The sequence below is a fragment of the Podarcis gaigeae genome (genome assembly GCF_964106915.1).
Source record: "Podarcis gaigeae genome assembly, chromosome: 18".
Lineage (NCBI taxonomy): Eukaryota > Metazoa > Chordata > Lepidosauria > Squamata > Lacertidae > Podarcis > Podarcis gaigeae.
This window is the reverse complement of record NC_139696.1, coordinates 8,108,948-8,125,244: the sequence shown is the minus strand read 5'-3', so window position 1 is coordinate 8,125,244 and position 16,297 is coordinate 8,108,948. Positions and strand designations below refer to the sequence as shown.

Here is a 16,297-nt window from a genome sequence, read left to right as displayed (position 1 = left end):
ACTCTGGTTTCCACTCAGTTGGCATCACAGCTTTCTGAGTGCTCAGTTTTCGAGCAGCTGGCGCTGGGGATCACTTTCCATCTGGAATCCAAGAGTATCATTCTCGTTTCAGCTTATATCCCACCATATACAGTGCAAACAGAGATCGAGAGCACATGGCGTAAATTCCATAGTTTCCTTTATTCCCTACAAATTAAGTACCCCGGATCGCCATTTTACCTAATAGGGGATATGATAATAATTATAATAATAATTTATTATTTATACCCCGCCCATCTGGCTGGGCCTCCCCAGCCACTCTGGGCGGCTTCCATAAAAACCAAAAATACAGTAAAATATCACACGTTAAAAACTTCCCTGAACAGGGCTGCCTTAAGATGTCTTCTGAATGTCAGGTAGTTGTTTATCGCTTTGACATCTGATGGGAGGGCGTTCCACAGGGCGGGCGCCACTACCGAGAAGGCCCTCTGCCTGGTTCCCTGTAGCTTTGCTTCTCGCAATGAGGGAACCGCCAGAAGGCCCTCGGCGCTGGACCTCAGCATCCGGGCAGAACGATGGGGGTGGAGACACTCCTTCAGGTATACTGGGCTGAGGCTGTTTAGGGCTTTAAAGGTCAACACCATCACTTAGAATTGTGCTCGGAAACGTACTGGGAGCCAATGTAGGTCTTTCAGGACTGGTGTTATGTGGTCTCGGCGGCCGCTCCCAGTCACCAGTCTAGCTGCTGTATTCTGGATTAGTTGTAGTTTCCGAGTCACCTTCAAAGGTAGCCCCACATAGAGTGCATTGCAGTTGTCCAAGCGGGAGATAACTAGAGCATGCACCACTCTGGCGAGACACTCCGCGGGAAGGTAGGGTCTCATCCTGTGTACCAGGTGGAGTTGGTAGACAGCTGCCCTGGATACAGAATTGACCTGTGCCTCCATGGACAGCTGTGAGTCCAAAATGACTCCCAGGCTGCACAGCAGAATAGGCTCAAATGATGATACAGAGGTATACTGTGTGTAGGGAGGGAGAGGGAGGGAGGAAGAAGATGGCCATTGCGATCAGTAGCCACTGATCTGTCCACGAGTCTAAGAGCATCCGAAGAACCTGGATCAGGCCAAAGGGAACCCATTCTGCCCTCACATGCCCCAAAGGGAAACCTGCATACTGAGCATGACATCAACTCTCCCCACTGGTGTTCAGAAGCATGCTCCTTTTGGCAGAGCATGACCGCAGACATCAATATTACAGCGTTGGAAATGACTGGACTCCCTTTGGGGGGAAAACATTGTCCAGCCCATAAAAAAACATTATTCAACATTATTAATAGATAATGTGTAAAACGTGCAGGGGGTAAGCAAGGAAATAATAAAAGAATCAACTGAATAATTCTTAAACTAAAACAACACAACAAGATGGAAGAAGTAAAATAATAATATTATTGAGATCACACATAGGCAAAGGAGAGTGGGGGGGGGTATAGGGGAATTTATAAAAAAAATCTGATATAATATTTCTAATTGTGTTGCATTTATATACAGTGGTACCTCAGGTTAAGTACTTAATTCGTTCCGGAGGTCCGTACCTAACCTGAAACTGTTCTTAATCTGAAGCACCACTTTAGCCAATGGGGCCTCCTGCTGCCGCTGTGCCACCGGAGCCCTATTTCTGTTCTCATCCTGAAGCAAAGTTCTTAACCTGAAGCACTATTTCTGGGTTTGCAGTGTCTGTAACCTGAAGCGTATGTAACCTGAAGCATATGTAACCTGAGGTACCACTCTATAGCAAAGGGAAGTCTCTAGCAATTAGGTATATTTTAATCAATGGGCTTATGTTACAAAACGAATATGGATTTTGAATTTGATACTTGTAATTCTTTTTCGGTTTTGAAACAAAATTAATAAATAAATAAAAAATATTATCCAACATTTTACTTGCAGAGCTTTCTCCGAAGCAAACGAGAAACATCAAACGATGCATCCAAAAATATTCATACAGTATCTTAAACTGTCCAGCACAGGCTCAGTATCTTCAAATATATTTTTAAAAATTCAAACAGACATAAGCAGAGGTCTGTCTCTCTCCCCACAACCTGCACCCAGCCTTAGGCCATTTACTCGGAGAGCTTCATTTACTAAGGACAGCTCCCTTCCAAAATGGCAACACGCAATTGAGAACCTTAATCCCCTAATTTAACGTCACTCGCTCACTTGTTAGCTAGCTAGAGTACAACAACCAGTTAAAGTTCAGGGACAGCTGCTCTTGCTGTTCAGTGGATTTTCCCAGGGTTTTCCTTTTAACACAGCCTCGTGGAAAAAACATTGTTAAAACCTTTTCACCAATACACATTTCAGTGTCAATTATACCAACTATACCTAAGAGTAAGAGGGACGCAGGTGGTGCTGTGGTCTAAACCACAGAGCCTCTTGGGCTCTTGGATCGGCGGTTCGAATCCCCGCGACGGGGTGAGCTCCCGTTGCTCGGTCCCTGCTCCTGCCAACCTAGCAGTTCGAAAGCATGTCAAAGTGTAAATAAATAGATACCACTCCAGCGGGAAGGTAAACGGCGTTTCTGTGCGCTGCTCTGGTTTGCCAGAAGCGGCTTAGTCATGCTGGCCACATGACCTGGAAGCTGTACGCCGGCTCCCTCGGCCAATAAAGCGAGATGAGCGCCACAATCCGAGTGTCGTCCGCGACTGGACCTAACAGTCAGGGGTCCCTTTAGCTTTATGCCGTCTTTATTACTGTGTTTGCAATTGTTCAAGATAAAATCTATTTTGGAAAAAGAGAAGAAATGAGCAGTGAGCTCATATATCACAAATGGGGTATTTATTTACTGTGTTTGCTATTGTTTAAGACAGGGGTCAGCAACCTAAGGCCCATGGGCCACAAGCGAGATGAGCGCCACAACCCCAGAGTCGGTCACTGCTGGACCTAACAGTCAGGGGTCCCTTTACCTTTACCTTTTACAGTGGTACCTCAGGTTAAGTACTTAATTCGTTCTGGAGGTCCGTACTTAACCTGAAACTGTTCTTAACCTGAAGCACCACTTTAGCCTATGGGGCCTCCTGCTGCCTCCGCGCCGCTGAAGCACGATTTCTGTTCTCATCCTGAAGCAAAGTTCTTAACCTGAAGCACTATTTCTGGGTTAGCGGAGTGTGTAACCTGAAGCGTATGTAACCTGAGGTACCACTGTATACCTAAGAGGCCACAGCCAGCACGCCTAGTGGCCGCTGAGAACCATATTCTGCACAAACGTCCTGCAAAGAGGTTTGCAACACATCTCATAAGAAGTTTTTTTTGGAAAAGCAGCCATTGCCACCCTGTCCATTTCCGATTTCTCCGACTCAGGGATAAAATAAAACGGTGGGGAAAGGATCTCCACCTCACCCATTGAATCCACCATAGCTGTCAAGTGTCCCTTATTTGAAGGGACAGTCCCTTATTCCAGTGCCATGTCCCGCTGCTGTCCCTTATTGATGGATGTCCCTTAAATTTCAAAGGATGCAGCTCCTCTCCCTCCCTCCCTGCCGGCCAAGGAGGAGGGAGGCTCCAACTGTGTTGCTTGGCTGTGTTGCTCACCCAATAAGAAGTCTAAGAACAACTGAGGGTGGAGCTTGCATGCCTTGTGTGTGGCTAGTTAATGCAAGCTGAGGGGGGTTTTGAATGCTGGACGCCATTTTGTTGCACGTGCTGCTGCAAACTTCGCAGTGCAAAGCCAGGCTGGGGAGCCATCTTAAGTTGAGGCTGCATAGGCCTTGTGGTGCATGTGATTCAGATTCTATTCAGTTGAACCTCTGGTTACAAAGTTGGTTGGACAGTGTTCTCGAAGCTACCCAGCATGAGTTTGACCAGACTGCAGGAGGACAGGAAGACTGGAGTGTCTGGAACCGGTGAGGCTGCAGGTCCCTTATTTTGGCTGCTGGTCCCTTATTTTCAAGGCTGCTGGTCCCTTATTTTCAAATCTGTAAGTTGACAGCTATGGCATCCACACTTCTCATTCCTTCCTCCCTGCACCCTCACCATTTCCTGAACAAGGACAGTTTGCAGACACGAGGAATGAAACAGGTTTTTTCCCCCCTTCCCGGTTCCCTGTGCTTGGCACCATCTGGGCGCCTGCGGCCCACTCACCAGCTGGAACAGGCAAGACAGGAGGAGAGGCTTCAAGCAACCCCAAGGGAAAAAGAAAAAGAGAGGGGCAGGGATCCAGAGTATTCTACGTACCTCATTTGGGCTTAAATCAAGGGTAATCTACTACAACAGGCTTCCTCAACCTCGGCCCTCCAGATGTTTTGAGACTACAGTTCCCATCATCCCTAACCACTGGTCCTGCTTGCTAGGGATCATGGGAGTTGTAGGCCAAAAACATCTGGAGGGCCGAGGCTGAGGAAGCCTGTACAGTGGTACCTTGGGTTACATACGCTTCAGGTTACAGACTCCGCTAACCCAGAAATAGTACCTCAGGTTAAGAACTTTGCTTCAGGATGAGAACAGAAATCGCATGGCGGTGGCGCGGTGGCAGTGGGAGGCCCCATTAGCTAAAGTTAAGGTTAAGAACAGTTTCAGGTTAAGTACGGACCTCCGGAACGAATTAAGTTCTTAACCCGAGGTACCACTGTACTAAGGAAATCAGCCCTGAGTGCTCACTGGAAGGACAGATCCTGAAGCTGAGGCTCCAAGACTTTGGCCACCTCATGAGAAGAGAAGACTCCCTGGGAAAGACCCTGATGCTGGGAAAGATGGAGGGCACAAGGAGAAGGGGACGACAGAGGACGAGATGGTGGGACAGTGTTCTCGAAGCTACCAGCATGAGTTGACCCAACTGCGGGAGGCAGTGGAAGACAGAAGTGCCTGGCGTGCTCTGGCCCATGGGGTCACGAAGAATCGGACACCACTAAATGACTAAACAACAACAACAACAACACTGTACTGCACTTAGCCCTCCCTGGAAGCGGTGCCAACAATTTTAAATGTTCCGAAGTCAAGAGAGGGAGGGGGAGAAAGTGAAGCAGCAACGAGGAAAAAGCCACGAACCGCGCAGAGGATTTCACTAGAGGGGAAATTACTCATGCTTCTCCTTGCCCCAACTCCCTGCACACATACACACACACACACACACCCCATGCCTGCAGAACTGAGCCACATTCAACCCACCACCTAGCGTGGCGCCCTGCCTCAGCAGAACCAACTCCAGGCCCGGGCAGGCAGCCCACGGCTGAGACCCTGGTCCCTTGGCAAGCAGCTCTACAGGACAGATTGGGAGGTCCGTAGCCTGTGCCGCCTGGACCCCGGCTCCCCTCAGCCCCGGCTGGGTCAGAAAGAGGGATGAGCCAGTGCGGCGGAACAGTTAAGAGCATAGGACGAAGGTCTGGGTTCGAATCCCCGCTCAGCCACAAAGCTCCCTGAACAACTGCCTCTCAGCCTTAACTGACCTTGTGTATCTGAAGAAGTGTGCATGCACACGAAAGCTCATACCAAGAACTGACTTAGTTGGTCTTTAAGGTGCTACTGGAAGGAATTTTTTTTGTTTTGACTATGGCAGACCAACACGGCTACCTATCTGTAACTGACCTCGCAGGGTTGTTTTGAGGGTGGAATGGGGAGGGGGGAGAGTAACGTGGGCACCACCTTGAGCTCCTTGGAGGAAAAGGTGGTTTGGAGACGCAACAAACAAATAAATCCAGTAAGCGCTTGAATCAATCTGGTTTGCATTATCCGAAACGGTCTGCGAACTCTTCCTTTGAAAGCTGCATTTCTCCGAAATTTGGCAACACTGTTTTCCAGCCGTGCAGCATTTAGAAAATAATAATAATAATAATAATAATAATAATAATAATAATAATAATAATAACAACACATCTGTTGGGGAAAACACACCTGAAGATGGACATGGAGATGTCAGTGAAGCTAACAATCCAAATTCATTTTTTAAATTTGTGTTGTGTATAGTATAGTATATATTATTTGCATTTATGATTTTGTACGTAATGTTGGCTTAACACTCAAATCAGTTACTCTGCATGCTGATGTTGAGTTTTAGTGTTTTATAGCTCCTATTTTGGAAAAGTGGCATTTGTCTTTCTGATAGTTGAAAAATTAATTAAAAAACTCAAAAATGTGTTAAGGAGAAACCACTTGCCGGAAATGGATGCACTGGTCAAAACGGCATATTAAAAAATGTGTTCGTTAGGAGAAATCCGCTCTAGGATGCTGATGAATTTTCATGAGGATTCTTTAAAAATAAAAAATAAAATCTTTTAAATCTCAAACTGCTGCAAAATGAAGAGAAGAAATGGAGAGAGTCGAAACTAACAGATTCTTCCATCCCTAGTTAGGGATAGTGGCAGCATTAGGCCAGGACTGCACCTTTCCTCTCTCCTGAATAAATAATAATAATAATAATTATTATTATTATTATTATTATTATTATTATTATTATTATTATTATTATTATTTATTTGTACCCCACCCATCTGGTTGGGCTTCCCCAGCCACTCTGGATGGCTTCCAACAAAGATCAAAAATACATTAAAATGTCACACATTAAAAACTTCCCTAAACAGGAATGTTCTTAAATTCCTCCTGAAAGCCAATAGCAAGGGAGGGCGGCACACCTCACGAGGGAGGGCATTCCCCAAATGAGAAAAACCCACCAAAAAAAGCCCTGTCATGGGTCAATGCCAACTGGACAGCAGCCAGCTGGACCCCATCATCATCCCTGCCTATCATGGGGCCTGAGACAGTGGATACAGGGAAAATATTTGGGTCCCAAGCCATTTAGAACTTTATACACTCGTACGAATGCCTTGAACTGGCAGATACCGTATTTTTCGCTCCATAAGACGCACTTTTTTCTTCCTAAAAAGTAAGGGGAAATGTCTGTGTGTCTTATGGAGCGAATGCGTGGTCCCTGGTGCCGAATTGCCCAGGGGCAGAAAGCAGATCATGCTTTTTTTTATGAAAGAGGGAAGTGGCCACTAATCGGCGATCAGGGAGGAAGATAAGGGAAGCTGGCCATAAAGGAGGCTGCCTGGGAGGGGGGAGGTAAAGACAGCAAACTTGCAAGGAGAGGAGACTAAATCAATGAGGAGAGAAATTAGAAGAAAAGGAGGAGCAAAAAACTGCTCCAGCTAAGGAAAAGACACTAAGGCAAACAAGAGGGAAGGGAGTGTTGAAAGGAAGCAGCTGATCGGCAAGCGATCAGGAGGGAGATAAGAGAGGCTAGCGAAAAAGGAGGCGGCCTGGGAGTGGGGAGGTAAAAGCCCATGGATCCTCAGGATTTTTACATTGGATTACTCCCAAATTCACCATCAGATCACATAGCATGTCCATGGCTACAGCCTGCGCCAAAAAACACACACGCACCCACTGTTTCATGGGGTTGCAATGGCGCAAAAACGAGGTTACAAAGCATGGATCCACAGGATTTTTGCACTGGGCTACCCCAAACTCACCATCAAATCACATGTCTGCGGCCACAGTGTGAACCACAAAAATCATACATCCACTGTTTTGTCCAGAATATTTTTTTTCTTGTTTTCCTCCTCTAAAAACTAGGTGTGTCTTACAGTCGGGTGCGTCTTATGGAGCGAAAAATACGGTAACACAAGGCATGGTCTCCCACCAGGCTGCCCTTCTCACCAACCACGTTCTGCAAAGGTCCAACATCCTATTCTCACAGTGGCCAAATACCCCAAAGAACCTAGGAATCCAAATAATAATAATAATAATAATAATAATAATTTTATTTGTATCCTGCCCTCCCTAGCCAAAACCGGGCTCAGAGCAGCTAACAACAGGTAAAAATAGCAGTGTACATAAAATTGCACAGTTAATTAATTAAAATTCATTCTAGAATCAATTCAGAATCAAATTAAGGCAACCATTGGGCTAGAGTTCTATGAGGATTACCAAAGAAGGGGGTCAGGCTATGCCTTGGCCAAAGGCCTGGTGGAACAGCTCCATCTTGCAGGCCCTGCAGAAAGATGTCAAGTCCTGCAGGGCCCTAGTCTCTTGTGACAGAGTGTTCCACCAGATCGGAGCCACAGCCGAAAAAGCCCTGGCTCTGGTTGAGGACAGCCTAACCTCTCTGAGGCCTGGGACCTCCAAGATATTTTTGTTTGAAGACCATAAGGTCCTCCGTGGGACATGCCAGGAGAGGCGGTCCCGTAGCTACGAGGGTCCTAGACTGTATAGGCTTTAAAGGTTAAAACCAGCACCTTAAACTTGATCCTGCACTCTGCCGGAAGCCAGTGCAGCTGGTATAGTACTGGATGAATGTGATCTCTAAGCGAAGACCCCGTAAGGAGTCTCGCTGCGGCATTCTGCACCCGCTGGAGTTTCTGGGTCAGTCTCAAGGGCAGCCCCACGTAGAGCGAGTTACAATAATCCAGTCTGGAGGTGACCGTCGCGTGGATCAGTGGCTAGGTCAGGGCGAGAGAGATAAGGAGCCAACTGCTTAGCTTGGCGGAGATGAAAAAATGCTGCCTTTGTTATAGCTGCAATCTGCGCCTCCATGGAAAGGGAGGTGTCAAAGATTACACCCAAACTCTTAACGGACGGTGCTGGCACTAATTGCACCCCCGCAAGAGATGGGAGTTGCCCCCCCAATCCCATATCATCCCGACCCAGTGAGAGGACCTCTGTCTTCGAAGGATTTAACTTCAACCGGCTCCCACGTAACCATCCAGCCACAGCTTCCAAGCATCTGATCAGTGTGTCTGGGGCCAAGTCAGGATGGCCGTCCATCAACAGATAGAGTTGGGTGTCATCAGCATACTGATGGCAGCCCAGCCCAAAACTCCGGACAAGCTGGGCGAGGGGGCGCATAAAGATGTTGAAAAGCATCGGGGAGAGTATCGCACCCTGAGGCACTCCACATACTAGGGAGTGGCGCGATGACAGTTCCCTCCCCCCAAGCGCCACCCTCTGTCCCGAACCCGAGAGAAACGAGCACAGCCATTGAAGGACTGTGCCCTGGATCCCCACTTTCCCCCTGTGGTTTCTGGAGACTTATTCAGAAGCATGGCTGACTCCAACTGTGCACTGAAGACAGCCTTCAAGGGCAGCCCCACGCAGAGCACTGCAGTAGTCTAAGCAGGAAGTCCTTAGAGCAGGGGTCCCCAAACTAAGGTCTGCGGGCTAGATAAGGCCCGAGGGACTCGTTTATCCAGCTGGCGGCGACCCCTGCCGCCCGCTCTTACCTTTGCTGCGCTGCGCCGCTACCCACTTCCGGGTCAGAGGAGCACCAGAAATAGCTTGTGTGCATGCGCAAGCGTTATTTGCGCATGCACGAGTGTTATTTCCGGTGCACATCCGGGTCGGTGGAGGCCTGTGCACATGCACACAAGCTATTTCTGGTGCTCCTCCGACCCGGAAGTGTGCCAAGAGAAATGCCAGTTCATTTCATACGAGAGTCAGTTCATACGAGATTGGCCTAGGATTTAAATATGTAAGGATAGGAATTACGATGTTTAAAGCCAGAATAGAAGGAATGAAAGATGTTAAGTGATCAAGATAATTTTTCTTTGAGAAGATAGATTTTGGAAAACTGTTAAAATGATATATAATGAAATTCAACCAGGGGGATTTTTTATTTTTATTTTTATTTTTTAGAAGCCTCTGAAATAGAGGACGCTATTTCAGAGGCTTCTACTCTGCAGCCTCTTATAGTTGTTTTAACTGCGAGTCTTTTAGTTCTTACGCCCTTACAGTTGTTTCAACTGCATGTTTTTATTTGTTTTTAGTTTTTATCTGTTTTAATTATCAGTTTTTATCCATCTGTGTTTAATCTTGTATTTTATTCAGTTGTTTTATCCTATGCTTGTTTCTTTATCCTTATTTGCTCCAACATTTATCAGTTTAAAAAATCCTAACTGCTATTTTATTTATATGTTTGTTTGTTTTTTATCCTGGTCTGTGACCGTAATAAAGTTCATTACCCAACCAGGGGGATTTGAGGAAGTCACTTAACAATGTTACCAAGATTGGTTTAATTAGAATTAGGATGTTTGTTTGTTTAAAAAAAAAACTTTTTGGAAAATTAAATTTTAAAAATTGGAAAAAAAGAAGGAGAAATGCCAGTTCATTTCGGGGCCCAATTCAAAGTTCTCACAGTAGTATTTAAAGCCCTGAACAACTCAGGCCCCAAACTCCCAAGGAGACCGCCTCCTTCCCTACAGACCCCCTTGGATGCTAAGCTCGGATTGTAAATTGTTTTAGGCTGTTTTCGATTTTGCATTTTAATTGCTGGGACCATAGGGTGGAGGCAGGAAATAAAAATATATCCTTGTTGCAGCGGGTTGGGCTAGATGACGCCTGGGTTTCCACCCAGCTCCCCGACCCTGTAGCCATCCCTCTGGCACAGCACGGACTGAAAGCTCTTTTGGGGAGAGGCTCACGCTCTTTGCTTAAGTCGCTTTGCAAAAACGCCCTACGAATGTTGTTGTTTTTTAATGCATATAGTTCTGGATGGATTATGTGGATTAAATGCCTATAAGGCGAGATTCTCTGAAGCTGCTGTGCGCATGGATAACTCCTCTTTATCTCTCTCTCTCACACACAGAGACACATGCCGTTTCTCAGAAACCACCAAGACATATACTCCACAGGTTTGCTTTGCAAGAGACTCTCCAGATGTTGCCACATGAAGTTCCCATCATCCCTGGCCAGCTGCTTGTGGCTCTTGGAAACTGGAGAACGGCAAACACCTGGAAGATGTTATCGAGACTGCCTCTGAACAAGGGTCAATCGCCTTTTCAGCCCTCATTTGCAATTTTGAAACCTGGATTATTTGTCTCTACTCGCTAGTCTTTTCAAGCAATGTTTGTTTAGAAATGCAGGTGGCTAAGGTTGGTGAAGACATTGCATACTCCTGTAGGGAGTGTGTGTGGTTTTTTACACATCACTTTGGAAGACAGGCGAACGAATGCCAATGTACTGGAAGAAGCAAAGATCACAAGTGTTGAAGCAATGATTCTTCAACATCAACTTCGTTGGACTGGCCATGTTGTTCGGATGCCTGATTATCATCTGCCAAAGCAACTACTCTATTCCAAACTTTAAAATGGAAAGCTTAATGCTGGTGGTCAGCAAAAGAGGTTCAAAGACTCTCTCAAGGCAAATCTTAAAAAATATACAGTGGTACCTCAGGTTAAGTACTTAATTCGTTCCGGAGGTCTGTTCTTAACCTGAAACTGTTCTTAACCTGAAGCACCACTTTAGCTAATGGGGCCTCCTGCTGCTGCCGCGCCGCCGGAGCCCGATTTCAGTTCTTATCCTGAAGCAAAGTTCTTAACCTGAAGCACTATTTCTGGGTTAGCAGAGTGTGTAAACCTGAAGCGTATGTAACCTGAAGCGTATGTAACCCAAGGTACCACTGCAGTATAAACATCGACAACTGGCAAACACTGGCCTGCAAGTGCTCCAGTTGGAGAACAGCCTTTGCCAAAGGTGTCATGGGCTTTGGAGACATTAGAACTCAAGACAAAAGGGAGAAGTGTGCTAAGAGGAAGGCACGCTTGGCAAACCTTAACCGGGATCAACTCCCACCCGGAAACCTCTGTCCCCACTGTGGAAGGATGTGTGGATCCAGAATTGGCCTCCACAGTCACTTATGGATTCACTGTTAAGACCGTGCTCATGGAAGACAATCTTACTAGGCTATGAGGGATCGCCAAAGAAGAAGAAGAAAAAGAAGAAGAAGAAGTGTGTGTTTTAATACAATTACCGTAATTTTTGCTCTATAAGACTCACTTTTTCCCTCCTAAAAAGTAAGGGGAAATGTGTGTGCGTCTTATGGAGCGAATGCAGGCTGCGCAGCTATCCCAGAAGCCAGAACAGCAAGAGGGATTGCTGCTTTCGCTGCGTAGCGATCCCTCTTGCTGTTCTGGCTTCTGAGATTCAGAATATTTTTTTTCTTGTTTTCCTCCTCCAAAAACTAGGTGTGTCCTATGGTTTGGTGCGTCTTATAGAGCTAAAAATACGGTGCCTGTTTACGCAGAATGCAATCGACTCTATAGAATGTAGAGCCTAAGCCCATAAAAAGAGCCTTTTGGATCAGACTAGTAGCCCATCTCATTCTCACAGTGGCCAACCAGATGCCCCCGCAAGGAGGACCTGAGCACAACATTCACTCTCACCCCTTGCTGTGTCCAGCAACTGGCCTTTCACAGCATCACTGCCTCCAACCGTGGAGCCACAACAGAGCCATCAATGACCTTGTCTCCCACAAATTCATCGGATCCTGAGAAAGCAGAGAGATGGGGTTCCTGCAGAGCTCTGGATGTTTTTGGAACTTGACTCCAAGCAGCCAGCTTGGCCAACGTCCAGTAAGATGGAGAGCTGTAGTCCATCAACATTGGGGGTCCCATGCCTCAGAGATTGGGGGTGTGTGTCAAAGGTTCCCCATCCCTGACATAGGGGATGGAGTTAGTGGCAGACCTCCATTTTTGGGGTACCCTGAAGCTTGAATGGTCATGGGAACCTCCATGCAGCCAACAACAAAGTCTAGGTGACAACTGTTATCCTCTTTGGTGGGTTTGCTGCACAACACATTGCCACTTTTTTATTTTTTTTAAAAAAAGCTACCACATCTCAGATTTTGATTAAAATTGTTGTACTGGATTATCCCACATGCCAAAACCACTGGAGTCAATAAAAATCCTCTCTGCCTTGTAGTTTTCGAGGTCTGCTCAGTTGGTAGAGAAGGAGAACTCAAGGGTTTGAGCAAAATATTCCTGCATTGCTGAAAGTTGGACTAGATGACCCTTGTGGTCCCTTTCATGCTTCTATGGGGGTGTAATTTAGGGAAATGTCATATATGTGCATGATGCATTTTTTAAAAGCAATTTTTTAAAGCAGTGTGGGGCCCTCAAGCTTAAGCTTCTTTAGTTTCATAGAAGGTTTGCCCCTGGATGAAGAAGACTCTATGTTTCTTCTTCAGTAGGATCCTCTCAGGGCTCCCAGTGAGGTCGCAGAATCAAACAATTGTGTTCCCCACGCAGCTTGAGACATCATCATCATCATCATCATACAGTGGTGCCTTGGTTCTCAAACATCGAAAACCCGGAAGTAAGTGTTCCAGTTTTCGAGTGTTTTTCGGAAGCCGAACATACGATGCGGCCATCGGCTACTGTTTTCGAGGCACCTGCACCAATCAGAAGCTGCACCTTGGTTTTCAAACATTTTGGAAGTCAAACAGGTTGAACAACTCTGTCTTACAGGCCCTGCGGAAAGAAATCAGATCCTGCAGGGCCCTGGTCTCATGAGGCAGAGCGTCCCACCGGGCCGGAGCCAGTGCTGAAAAGGCCCTGGCTCTGGTTGAAGCTAATCTAACTTCCTTAGGGCCCGGGACCTCTAGGGTGTTGCTATTTATGGACCTTGAGGCTCTCAAGACTAGTATCCTGTTCTCACAATGGCCAGTGCAAAACCCACAAGATTTGACCACAAGACCTCACTCCTTTCCTTTGGTCAAACAAAAATCGGCCGCAGGCAAGTGTGCCTCTTGAAAATAAGACGCAAACCAACAGGGTGATTCATTCTCACCCCTGGAAAGTTTGGGGCGGGGAACCTGCCGTTTTGCAGTGTTTGCCACTGGTCTCCGATTCCCCCCAGCCCCCCAGCTCCCCCCCCCATGGGATAGTCAAGGGTCAGGGCTGATTCCAACCTTGTTTGGAGGGTCCACCTGAGATAAGGACCAACTTAGGCCCACAGGCCTTCAACTATCTGCAACAAAACATTGCCATTTCCGTACATCGCAAGGCAGCAACAGGCCAGGATTCGCCACTGACTGTGCTGTCCACACGTAGCCACATCTCAATGCCTTTTTTTTGGGGGGGGGATATTTGTTTTCAAGCACATATAACACACACACACACACACACAGCCCACCCCTCTCTCATGCACACTATGGGTTTGCATCTGCCAGTGTCCCATGAAATGTTAAAGACACCCAAGACCTTTCGTCTGGAAGTTTAAATGCTGGGGAGCAATTGCAGGCAGCTTTTAGGGTCTAGCCTCAGACATAGCGGTCAAGAGCCATTTTGGTTAGCATAGCATGCATATATATATATATATATAGTCGTGCCCCACACCCCAGTGTTCCTGTCAAAAGCCTTTTTTGCAGAAAATGAAAAGGGAGTAGAGGAAAGAGGGGGGTGGAGGTAGGTCCCTGAAGGGTAGAAACACACCATAAATGATATGAAAATGGGCTTTTTTTAAGGACAGGGTGGTGGTGGTGGTGGTGGGTGAGGTTTGGATGGAGGGTGTGGGAAGAGAAATGGGGAGGTGTCTGGGAATGGGGTCTGGAGGGAACAGGAGGAAATATAGAGAAAATGCATGGGGGAGGAGGTAGAGGGAGGGCAGTGGCGTAGCGTGGGGGGTGCAGGGAGGGCCGGCCGCACCGGGCGCAACATCTGGGGGTTAGGGTTAGGGGGCGCAAATCCATGGGTTAGGGGGCGCAAATCCACGGGTTAGGGGGCACAAATTACTTGCCTTGCCCCGGGTGCTGACAACCCATGCTACGCCACTGGGGGAGGGAAGCCATATAGGCTCCAAGGCTCCTGAATGAGCACCTCCCCACCCCCCAGTTTAACCTGCAAGGAGGTGGGTCACACAGGTGTCCAGGCAAGACAAGGTGAGAGGATGGCAGCACCAGCCTTGAAGCTCGGGCTAGCGGTGGGCCTGGGAACAGAATGAGATGCTCTTGGAGGCTGATGGGTTAAGGGGAGGGAAATTGGGGGGGGGGCGCGATGGTGAAAGGGACGGAGGGGGTTAATGGAGCAGAATGAGAAAGAGAGAGCCTGCGGGGGGGGGGTGGCGGCATTAAAGAGCAGATGGAATAAAACACAACTATATAAGGGGTTTATAGAGCAGCAGCAAAAAAAAAATGGGGGCGGGGGGGGGCAGAGAACCAGGCTTGATGTGGAGAGCTAAGGGTGAGACGATGAGCAAAACGCTTCCCGCCCCCGCTTCACCCGCCCGCCCAGATAGAATGAAGATTATTATTTTAAGGGAGGGAGGTGTAAAAGAATGGATGGAGGGAAATATTGCATGCAGGGTGGGAGAAAGTGATAGGGTGGATTAAAATGACAGGATGGAGAATGTAGTTGGGGGGGGGTGGACAGATTGGTAGAAAGGGAAGAAAAGGTTGAGGAGGGTGGATTAGGCGGGGGGGGGGTGTAGGATGCGCGAGGGAGAGGAGCGGAGAGGAAAGGCGAGCGGGGAACAGAAGGAGAGAAAGAAAAGGATGGATTAAAAACACAAGGGCGCACCTTTGTGCATGCCAGTGTACCGGTCCTTCAGCACCGTCAGCTCGTAGATCTGTCCGAACTGCTCGAAGAGGGGCTTGAGGTCCTTCTCCTCGAGGTTCCGGGGGATCTGCCCCACAAAGAGCTTGATAGCATCTAGGTCCTTCATGCCCTCGGGCTCGGAGCTGCTGCCGCCGCCGCCGCTGCCGCTGCTCATGGAGGAGGCGCGGGGCGGTTGCTGGGATTGCGCCTTCCGCCTGGGCTCGCTCGCCGGCAGTCTGGCCATCCCCCGAGCCCCCAGCGCGGGCTGCGCAGTGGAGGATGCTGCGAGAAGGAAGGAGGCGGCGCGCAAGATGCCACTGGAGGGGGAAAAAGATGCTGCCGAGCGCAGCATCAGGACCACAAAAAAGCAGCTGCTAGGCAGCGACACCGCCTGGCCGTTCCGGGGAAGTGCACGGGGGGTTTCGGGGAGCGTGAAAGCGGGGTGCTGCTGGGAGCGGGATTGGGAGCTTGGAAGTGTGGCGCGGGGAGGAGGAGGAGGACGGGGGGGGGGGTTATGTCCTAAACTAGGCAGGGATGCAAAGGCAAATATTATTAACCCAACGAACCGGGAAGGGGAGGGGGAAAAAGGATGCAACAAGGTGTTTGGTGAATTTGAAGAACCGCTTTGTTGAATTAAACAAAGGATGCAATTCAGCCAGGAACCTGTTCCTTAAAGTAGACAGATCCACACACACACACACACACACACACCCCGCCACGCTTTTTTGCTCCCCCATCAGCTGCCAAAATAGACTGCCTTTACCCTCGGAGGTTCTGTTATAAATACTTTTAGACGCACATAAAGGGTGAAGGCGATGTGTTGCCGTCCAAATGTTGTTAGACTACCGTTCCCATCATCCCTGACCACCAGCCAGGCTGACAGGGGCTGACGGGAGCTGGAGTCTAGCAAATCTCGATGGGTCACCAGTTCTCTGAAGCGGGCATTGTGAAGTCAGTAACAGCCATTTATTGGTTACTAGTCACATTTATTTTTAGCAAAACGCCTCTTTGCATTTGTTAAAT

General features: G+C 47.9%; 1 protein-coding gene across 2 annotated transcripts in view; it reads right to left on the bottom strand.

The window, feature by feature from the left end:
- CELF5 (CUGBP Elav-like family member 5) overlaps positions 1 to 15,594 on the bottom strand; it is a 79,899-nt gene extending 64,305 nt beyond the window's left edge. For both annotated transcript variants that reach the window (XM_083720536.1, XM_083720537.1), the window contains exon 1: positions 15,257 to 15,594. In XM_083720536.1, the coding sequence (XP_083576662.1) occupies positions 15,257 to 15,518 (262 nt within the window). In that variant the 5' untranslated portion in view covers positions 15,519 to 15,594. The remainder of the gene's footprint in view (positions 1 to 15,256) is intronic.
- Between the last annotated feature and the right edge of the window lie 703 nt (positions 15,595 to 16,297).